This window comes from Anarrhichthys ocellatus, unplaced genomic scaffold (assembly GCF_004355925.1).
Source record: "Anarrhichthys ocellatus isolate YVR2014 unplaced genomic scaffold, GSC_Weel_1.0 scaffold64, whole genome shotgun sequence".
Lineage (NCBI taxonomy): Eukaryota > Metazoa > Chordata > Actinopteri > Perciformes > Anarhichadidae > Anarrhichthys > Anarrhichthys ocellatus.
The window spans coordinates 2,608,882-2,619,440 of NW_022280094.1; the positions used below are offsets into that span (position 1 = coordinate 2,608,882).

The 10,559-nt window shown below is 42.7% G+C and overlaps 1 protein-coding gene across 5 annotated transcripts in view; it reads left to right on the plus strand.

The window, feature by feature from the left end:
* Positions 1–10,559, plus strand: part of myo18ab (myosin XVIIIA b) — a 143,218-nt gene that overhangs the window by 2,956 nt on the left and 129,703 nt on the right. For all 5 annotated transcript variants that reach the window (XM_031872466.1, XM_031872465.1, XM_031872467.1 and 2 more), the window contains one exon: positions 234–1,357. In XM_031872466.1, the coding sequence (XP_031728326.1) occupies positions 335–1,357 (1,023 nt within the window). In that variant the 5' untranslated portion in view covers positions 234–334. The remainder of the gene's footprint in view (positions 1–233; positions 1,358–10,559) is intronic.

The following is a 10,559-nucleotide window of genomic DNA, read 5'->3' on the forward strand; positions in this document are numbered from 1 at the left end:
TACTTAAGATATCATTACAGTCAAGAGAAAAAAAATCCTTTTCAGCTGAGTGTATATTAAGTATTTTAGCATTGTTAATAATCTAAAAATGTGGAAAATCAATAATATGAAGGTGTATGACTATATTTGTCAGCTGTGTCCAGCTTCACATGAAAATCAGAGACATTCTCTTCCACTTCACTTTTAGTATTTTGAAGTTTGACACACTGTGCCCTCCCTGTCTCTTTCCCCAGGGGATTCGTCCCTGGTGGTCACAACAAAAGCTCCTGTGAACTGGACCTCCGTCTGAAGGGAATATAGAGCCGTGGTGGACAGAAACTCAGCGTTGGTCACCATGTTTAACCTGATGAAAAAGGATAAGGAGAGGGATGGGAGTAGGAAGGAGAAGAAAGATAAAAAGGAGAGGATGTCTCCAGCGGAGCTGCGCAGCCTGGAAGAGATGAGCATGCGCCGTGGCTTCTTCAACCTGAAGAGGGAGGCCAAGCGTGAGTCCAAGAATAAACTGGAGATCTCCAACCCCATTCCCATCAAAGTGGCCAGCAGCAACGAGCTCACCCTCACTGATATTGAATTGGACGGCTTGAGCAACCGAAGCAGCATGGTTCTGGATGACCAGCTTAGCGCTGCCAGCTCCACCGATGACCTGAAGGGTGAGGGTGGAGGAGGACAGGATGGACATCGCAGCTCAGTACGTGATCGCGTGGCTCAATTTGGTTCAGTTGCCAAGACGAACTCCTCCCAGGTGGGTCAAATGATGAAACGCTTCTCCTTTTCCCAGAGGAGTAAAGAGGAGAGCCCATCAGAGGGCTCCACTCCTTCAGGCCAGAACTCTGCTGCCCCGTCCCCGCAAGTGGAGAGCAAAGTCTTCAGCATGCTCCGCAAGCACAGCCTGAAGCAGCAGCCTGAAGTAGCACCAGCCACCAAAAAAGTCTGCATCCCTGAAGTGGTGGACAAGACCTTCCCCGCACAACTGCAGCTACCGGCTGTTGTCGCACCGAGTGCCCCAGAAATACGCGAGCTGGAGCTCCAACGCCGCAACACCGGGGACTTTGGATTCTCTTTGCGTCGCACCACTATGCTGGACCACAGTCCTGATGGAGGAGTGTACAGGCGGGTGGTCCACTTTGCCGAGCCCGGTGCCGGCACCAAGGACCTGGCGCTGGGGCTGGTGCCGGGCGACAGGCTGGTGGAGATTAACGGGCGGAATGTGGAGAACAAGAGCCGTGACGAGATCGTGGAGATGATCCGTCAGTCAGGAGACACGGTGAGGCTGAAGGTGCAGCCCATCCTGGAGCTGAGCGAGCTGAGCCGCCGCTGGCTGAGGAACACCGAGGGGCTGCGCAGGGAGGCCAGACATGTAAGCAGCTCGTCCACTTTCTATGTTCCAACAGATAAAGGCCTCTGCTGCTCTCTCTTTGGCATGAGTGGCGCTCTATTTCGATGTCTTACAATCTAAGATCTTTCAATGTTTTCTCCCGGTTTTTCAAGTGTCTAGTTTCAGAAACTTTTTTCCACAGGCTGATTAGCTACAGCAGAAACACAAGCAATGTGCCTGATTCTCAGGGAAGCAGTGTTTGGCCTCTGGCTTATTGACGAGCTGTTTGTAAGACGTCATATCTCGGTGTCTGATCACGATGTGGGAGGATGACGGTAAAGTCAAGGTGTCCTGCTAACTAGTTGTGCCTTGTATTCTGAAAGAATACCCTGGTTGTCTGACTTTCCACTCCTGCCTTGGCTTTATAAAAGCAGTTGTTAAAATTGTGCTTTTCTCGCTGACATGATGCATTTTGTGACATTACTGTAATTTCTTGAATTATTTATTTTCAAGTATAACATTTTACCCTTGGAAGTCCATCTGAAATACGATTGCATTTGCTACAGCGTACACATATTCTCTGTACATCACGTGTCCTGTGTTGTCCTATATAGATTTTGGTTTCATGATTGCACTAGTTTTGCCAAATCTTGATGGAATACCGTTAGTTCCACCTGTACTTAGATGGAGACCTTATTTTGATACAGCCAATCAAATCAGTGTTGTGTCACAGGCAGAGCAGACGGTCACACTGAACCAGACGGCTGCTGCTACACTACACAAGAGACACAGACTCCGAACAACTAGCACATTATCCTTCCTGCTGAAGTCTCCCTCTTATCTCACTGACTTACACACATGAACACAAGTCTTGTCCTGCACTGTAGCTTGCTAATATCAGTTTGCAGGCTAGAACTCCTCAGTACCACTACCATCAACATGCTGTCTGCCTTTGATATGAACACTACAGCAAGTTTCTTTACTTGGCCTCTCGTTCGATTTGGTGGAACTCTGGCAGCCTGCCAGCTGCTGTCAATCAAACCGAGATCAGTTTTACCAAAAAGATGACTAGATGTGATTTTTAGCTGGATTTTAAGGTATAGACAAATTGATTGGCTCCTCATGTTGATGTCTGAGCTGAATGTGGCTGTCTAACCACAACAGAAACAATAATGAAACAAAAGGTCTTTCAACAGAGCCTCAACTCCTCCAAACATTTAATAATATGTTCATTTTTCCTTTGCCCTGTGTCAGAAATGCTTCTCAACAGGCAGAAAGTAGAGCACTGTGATATCCCAGATTCTCAGGGGTGTTTGAGTTCTGATTCTGTACTTGTACTGTATGTACTTCTTCTTACAGTAATTGTATGCTGTTTCTCAGACATATCTAAGCGTCTGATCAGGATGTGTGAGAGTCCAGGTTTCCCTGCTAACATTAGCAATGCCTTTATTTAAATTTTTTTTATTGGTTTCAAGAGTCAAATTTTGAAGCTCATTTCAGCACAGGGTTCCCACCCGTCCTGTAAAACATTTGACCAGTTGTTAATGAAAACACATGGAAAGTCTTGTGATATAACCCTTTAGCTGAGAATGAACTACCAAGCGCTCTGTCAGAGCTCCATTTAAAAACAGCAGCTGGTGGACCAGGCTATTCTGAGTTATGTAGTGGACATTCTGTGAACACACTTCCATGTTACGTCACATGGGAGCACATGCAGGTTGGATGACATTACATAACGCTGCTTTCTTCCCAACTTGTTTTAAACGACTTGAACAATGTTAAATTAGTTAGCATGTTTGGCTCAGTTGCTAAAGTGGACTTGCTCGCTAGCTTGTTTTGCCTGCAAAGGTTGATAATAAATATGAATAAAGGATGAAAGCAATGAATAGGAGCCCACAACCCCATTTAATACTGGCTAACAGTACTTTTTTATTTTTATTTTACTAGCATTGTCTCTTCAAACACAATGCTGCACTGTTGAGCTAAAGTGGACCATACGTGACATGACATGTTTGACTGTTGTTGCAGTAGCTCACAGTGGGGGTGACTAGCCGGGTTAAAGACTCCACTTAATATTACTGGTAAAGGGGCTAATATATATGGTGCAGTAAACTGATGGTCAGTGGCAGCTAATAATCCTAGCAAACTCTACTCTGACTTTGATTATTACCTTTAGGTAAGAAAAGTTCAGTCTAGGTTTTTCAGTCGGCAAAAGTGTAGGTTAGTAATCGTGTTATTGGGGTTCAGCAGCAATGATTTTTTTTATAATTCATGAGAAAAAAAAGAGATGAATTAGTGAATGGGGTGATCCCTGTCTGTCATTCGAGCTACAGATCACAGTGTAAAAGGGAACCTCCACATCACCTGACAATGAAATGAAGGTGTTCCTGTAAAGCCGGTAGCTCTTTATTAAAGGGTAACTGCACACTGAAACATGTTTTTTAGGCTGTAAACTAAAAGCTGTGACTGTAATTTGATTTACCACATCAATGCAGGTGTTAATATTGACAGTGCTTACCAAATATATAAAAATCATCATTTCATGATTGTAAATGGCTCTGCTGTTTTATATCAGCCCAAACTGTTTGGGACTAGTCTATGTCATGAAATAAATTAATCAGATCAGCCTAATTATTATTTTCAAGTGTAAGCGATTGGAAATAATGAGTGAATAAAATGCAAAAAATAGTAAATCAGTATGAGATGGTCATCCTCTGTAAGCATAGACTGTACATGAAAAATGGATGTAGTCATGGTGACGTCACCCATTGGTTTGTGGACTGCTGTTTGGAAGCCTCAAGTTCGGTGATTTGGCCGTCGCGATCTTGGATGACGGCCGTGGCCATCTTGGCTTTCTGCAACCAGTGAACGAAAGTAACCATATATGGCGCTGGTAGTGACGGCGACCTCTCAAAGACAGTAGCCCCACACTAAAGCACACCCTGCTTCATGGTCTGTTTGACTCTAAATGGACCATAATGTACTAAATGAACATCATGCTGTATTGAAGAATACTTGAAACTAGAGATTGAGACCATAAACTCATGTTTACAATGATTACTGAGGGAATAAATCGAGTGAAGTAGTCATTTTCTCATAGACTTCTATACAACCAGAGGAGTCGCCCGCTGATGGTCACTAGAGAGAATGCAGCTTTAAAACACTTCCACATTGGCTTCATCCGGCAGAACTGGAGGTTGCTGCAACCTGGGTTGTTGCTACAGCTATTTTATTTAAACTGTTATCATATATTGTCATCTAATGTGCACAGAAAACTAGTTAATAAATCATAAAGAGAAGTGCTGAAATGATAAGTTGATTCATGAAAATGAAAGTGAGGATTCCTTTCCTTTAGCTTTCCTCTGCTTTATATCATTGTAGACTATCTTTGGGTGTTGGACTGCTGGTTGGACTAAACAAGTCATTTGTCACAGTGGCCTCTGGAAAACTGGAAATGTTTCAACCATGTTCTGATTGATCAATGGATTAAGGAACCTATCTTTTTGACGGTATTTTACCGGTCTTAAAGTCATGAACTTTGTTGCATTAACTGTAGCTTAGTGTCCTCATCAGAGGGCTTTGTTTGTTTGCCTCCACTGGCTCTGGATCAAGGGTCCTTGTGACCATGTCGGACTGAAAGGGACTCTGGTCCCCCTTCTCACCACAATTGAATTCATCCGCTGTGTGGCTCTGTGTAGCCCAAGTTTTCCTTTTCCATACAGGAGACACTGGCTGTGTCTCTCAGATAAGAGACTTGGGTCTACTTGTGTTATGTGAGGAGCTGCTATAATGACTTCCATGGAGCAAACAGGAAATGCACACCGGAGGCTGCTTTGTTTAAGTGTATTGGTAGTGTTGGGTGTAACACACACACTTTTCCCTTCCTCTAACTTCTCTGCAGCTGATTTGTAAGTGTGTTAAACAGCGGGCCTGTCTGTGTCTCTTTGTCCACTCTAATGGATATCAGCAGCTTCACTGCTGGTTTGAATAAAGGAGAGCTCACAGAAGGGCCGTCATTCAATCCCAACAAAGGGTTTAAAAGGCACACCGTGTCGGCCAGCAGCAGCTGCCAGCTTTCCTACATGTTATTATATTCATGAGAATCTCGTAATGAACAGGGCTGGGTATCGTTTGAAATGTTTCAATATACTTGAATTTCAGTATAGATATTATAGACAGTAGATGTGTATCAGCAATGATAACGATGCCTGCAGCCAATTTAGTTTTTTATTTATTACAGTCTTTTGTTGGGCTGATTGCTTTCTTGATCGTCCATTTCTCGGAGCCCAAGGTCTTCACATTGACGTCAGGTGTCAGGACATACTGTGGCTCAGTGGTAGAGGAGGGTCGTCCTTCAATCAGTGGATGGCCGGTCACTGCGATCCACTGATTACTCCATGTCGATGTGTCCTTGAGCAAGACATTTAACCCCAAATTGCTCCCGTAGCTGTGCCTACGGTGTATAAAGGTTAGTTAGTCCTGATGGGCAGGTTGCACCTTACATGGTAGCTGTCATCAGTGTATGAATGGGTGAATGATGATATGGAGTGATAAAGAGCTTTGAGTGGAGCAATGGTATCATAACTAATAGGAAATTATGTAAATAATAACCAACACATTGTATAATGTAATATACTAGAATAATCCTCTAAAACTAGAAGGGATTGGTTTGACAAAGCAGAATTCTGGCTGTTCCCAGTTTAACAGCTGAAGTCATTCAGCATGGTGCCAGGAGAACACAGTAAGACTTCATGAAGATATGGAAGCAGACAGAGGATGCAGCTACTCCATGAGCAGGATATTCTAACAAAAAGGAGAGGAAGAGACATTTTCACTAATGGCCTGGTGCACACTAGATGGGAGAACTGATTCTTATCAGCTTTTCTGCAAATCAACTTTTATAAAATATATTATTGATATATATTTAAATTACATAATTTATTAAATACACCATAATAAAGATACAACCAATAAGAGCGTAGTTCTAGTGGAGTCTTTATTCTATATGACTGTGTGCGGTGGTGTGGCAGTGCGCCACAGGTGACCTTATGCTGAGAAGCTGTACTACTGAGGTCTTGGTGCAGGTCATTGGGTTGCTCCAGTAAAAGCTCATGTGCAGCATTGAGCGCTGTAGATGCAGACAGAGGTCGGTAGCTTCACTTCAGTCTGCTGCCTCCACCGTTTGGTCCCTGTTCCTGTCCTATTGGAGTCAAACCAGTCAGGCTTTCCTCTGTAGGAGGCAGCTGCTTCACTCACTGGACAAAAACAGAGCTAACATGAGGCTTTGTCTTTATTGTGAAGGATTACAATCAGCACTCTGTAGTCACGGCTATTTATCGCCTCCAGCTCCAGACAGCGCTAATGGAAACATTCCATCTGCTGCGATGCTGTGAGAGGTGTGCTGAAGTGTATATATACAATAAATACAATCATCTGGGATTTGGACAATTAATACATTTTATTTCCTCAAAGCCACCAGACTCCATTCAGACAACAGTAATTTTACCTCGCTGATCATTAAAAACACACTTCATTCAAACTTGTTCTAACAATCACCAACTCTGGCTTGAGAGTTTGACAGAGAGACTGAATAAGTAATCCTGCTTCCAGTGCACATTGAATGTGACACAGCAGGGAAATAAAACCGAGGCTACGGTACCGGCTCCGGCATTCTCCAATAAGAAAGGAATCTATCGCCTACATTTAGCCGGTTTTCTAAAGCGCACATACATGCTGATTCAGTTGGAAAAAGGGTATTAGCTCCTGCTCTCTGGCTCATATTCCTATTCCTGATGTTATCCTGTGTTTTGGAGCAGATTCTGCTATTTGCAGTTGCCTTTACACTGACCTTGTCTAGATGCACGTTGATTCATTTTAATTTCATTTGTATTTAATTTAATATTTGATTAATGTTTAATGCAGAGACATAAAACAGAGAGCAGAGAGCCAGAAAAACAACCACGCAGAGTTCTGTAGGTCATTTGTAGGAAATGATACCGTATGTCTTTTATTAATATATTGTAGCAGTTGAAGCTTTATTGATTGGTCCATATGTATGTAGCCTATACGTTCTATTTGAAATCTAATGCTGTTGGGGTCTTTGCAGTAACAGTTAGTAGAAGTAGCAGACACTTTAAAGCACAGCCATGTTTTCCTCCCACACTCACTTTCTCATTCAGCCTCTCTGCTGTCCACCATAGTGGAGCCTCAACAGTGCCTGTTAACTTTGGCACAGTCGTTGTTGTTTCGACTCATTCAGGAAGCAATTGTGACTTAACATGCTTCCACTTTTATTCAGACCCTCTCAAACTTCTCTGCTTCCTGTGCTCAAACAAATTACTCAACTTTCATTCCCATTTTCAAAGTGTTAGCGTTGTGATTGTTACAGGAGTAGAACTTTAAGTGCATCATTTGTCAGTTATGTAATAGATACTCTCCCCAAGTTACTGTTGGATATGGAAGGTAACATTTTGACAATAACGTTAGCTATGATACAACTAGATTAGCTTGCAGTGAATGGTTCAAACTAATTCCTCTGGTTTAAAACATCTGTTGGAAAAAGTTTGCTGGCTCGCAGCTAGGGTTGGGTACCGAAAATCGGTGCCAATATTTCGGTGCCAATAATAACGCATATTTCGGTGCTTCCTTTCGGTGCCTGAGCCGATTGAAATACTTTTTTTACACTACTCTGATGACTCCGTCCTGGCAGCCTCGGTCCTCCGCTCCTCACTCATAGTATTATTACAACCGGACGAGCCGTGCGCGCTTAGAAACAAACCCCTCCATCATTCTAGCGAAGCTTCGGCCATGATTTATTAAAAAAACAGAACGAGATCTGTGCTGGCGCTGGCGTTCATAAGCACAACATCCACAGGCACGCGAAACTTTCTTCTTCTTCTTTGAGGTGTAGTGGCGGTTGGCAAATGATGAATTGGCGCATTAGCGCCACCAACTGGTAAAATAAAATAAAATTAAAGCTCAACGGGCCCTCGCATCCTCCAGCGTGTCGGGGGTGGCGGCGGGACTCCGGCCTGCGCGGCCGAGAACGTCCGCGACCGTCGGAAAGCGCGTCCGCAAGTGAGACGTTTTTAATCCCGCGTGGACCGCCTGATGCCGGAAATGATGCTTTGCAAATAGTCTGATGCTTCCTGTATCCGCTGCCTGGCGCTGCAGAACGAGGGTAAACATGCACCATGTAGCTCTGTGTCAAATATAAACCACATTGTGTAAAAGTCATGTAAATCGGAGGTGTTTATCATAAAATCCAGATTTCCTTTCGCCAGCAGGTGGCGCTGTGAGTATTTGTGGAAATTAGCTTGTAGACATCCTCAGGCCATGAGTGTTATCAAGCATGAGAAGTTTGAGAAGTCCAGCTGAGTTACATCAGACATTTCCTTTAGCCAGTAGGCTTTGCGGGTTTACTGTAGCGCCCCTTAGTGGTCGAATGCAAAACAATTCTCAGGGTATGTTACTGGATGCGATGTGCACATATGCTGAATATTTTGGAAATTTAGAACAAATGGTTGAGAAGTTATGTGTATTGATATTTTGCCATGCACCTAAGAAGTGTATTGGTCCATATCTTGTAAACGCAAAGAGATATCAAAAATATTTTGATAACTTTTGATGATCTAGATCCACTTATGATCCACAGCAAATTTCGTAGAAATCGGAGCCAGCGTGTAGGAGTTCGCAAAAATGTGTTTTTTTTCACTAAATTCAAAATGGCTGACTTCCGGTTGGGTTTAGAGCTTAGAGCTCTGGGGGCTTTTTTGTCAGTCTACATGTGATACATCTGTTTACCAAATGTTTTTCATCTAAATTTTATATATAGATAGTGAAACGTACTGCGAGGGCTGCATCGTTGAAATATTGTATAAATTCATACAAAATTGAAAATGGCAGACTTCCGGTAGGGTTTAGAGCATGGTCCCAAGAGACTTATATTTAAGTCTCCATAGGATACATGTGCCTACCAAGTTTCATACATGTAGCCAAAACGTAGCGCTAGGGCTGCTCTTTTGAAATATTGTAGGGGGCGCTATAGAGGCAATTTAAAACGGCCAATAAAGAAAATCATATAAACTATTTCTTCCAATGACCTGTGACATATGTACAAAGTTCCATGAGTTTTTGAGTATCCCAACCCACTAAACCATCAGCTTCCTTTTTCATGGCAAACTATGCGTCGCCACGGCAACAGCGTGGAACGAAAACTCACAATATTCATGGCGATTTATCATCAATGTCTTAAGGCTATCCATACCAAATTTGAGACTCATCCGATCACCTGGCTAGGAGGAATAAATAAAAGTATAAAATATGACATTTCCTTTAGCCAGTAGGCGGCGCTATGAGTTATTGAAATATTTTCAATTGAAGTATATTTAGGCTTGAAGTAGCATCATGCATTAGAAGTTTTGTGAGAATTGGATAATGTACCTTGGAGTTATAACAACTTCTTTTTTCATAAGCAATGAGGCAAAATGGCCGCGTCAAGGTTCTTTGATGAAAACTCTCGATTTTGATAACTTTTAATCACAAAGGTCTTAAGAGCGTCCTGACCAAAGTAGAAGTTGATCGCTTAAAATCTCTAGGAGGAGTTCGTTAAAGTGCGAAATCTGCAAAAAGTGACAAAAAGCACAACTTTGAGGGTTTACTGTAGCGCCCCCTAGTGGTTGAATGCTAAATAAATCTCAGGGTATGTTAGAGGATGCAATGTGCACATATGCTGAAAATCTGGTAATTTTAGGACAAACGGTTGAGAAGTCATATGTATTGATATTAAGCCACGCCCCTAAGAAGTTTATTGGTACATATCTTGTAAAGGAAAAGAGATATCAAAAAGCTTTTGATAACTTTTGATGACGTAGATCCAGTAATGATCCACAGCAAATTTGGTTGTAATGGGACTAAGCATGTAGGAGGAGTTTGCAGAAATGTGTTTTACACTAAATTCAATATGGCGGAAAGTCTAAGTAGGCGGAGCTGAGGGGTCTGATTGTTTTTTTTGTAGCTCTAGCTCAAGTGGACATGTGTCAAATTTCAAGTCAATTGGACATACTGGTCGAGGGGCGTCGCCGGTCCGACTTGTAAGGGGCGCTAGAGAGCCATTTCTTAACACAGAAAGATGCATTCTTTTTCAGATGGCTATATTCACCAGGCCTGACAAGTCCCCAAAATTTGGTGAGTTTTCATGTGTGTGTGTGTGTGTGTGTGTGTGTGTGTGTGTGTGTGTGTGTGT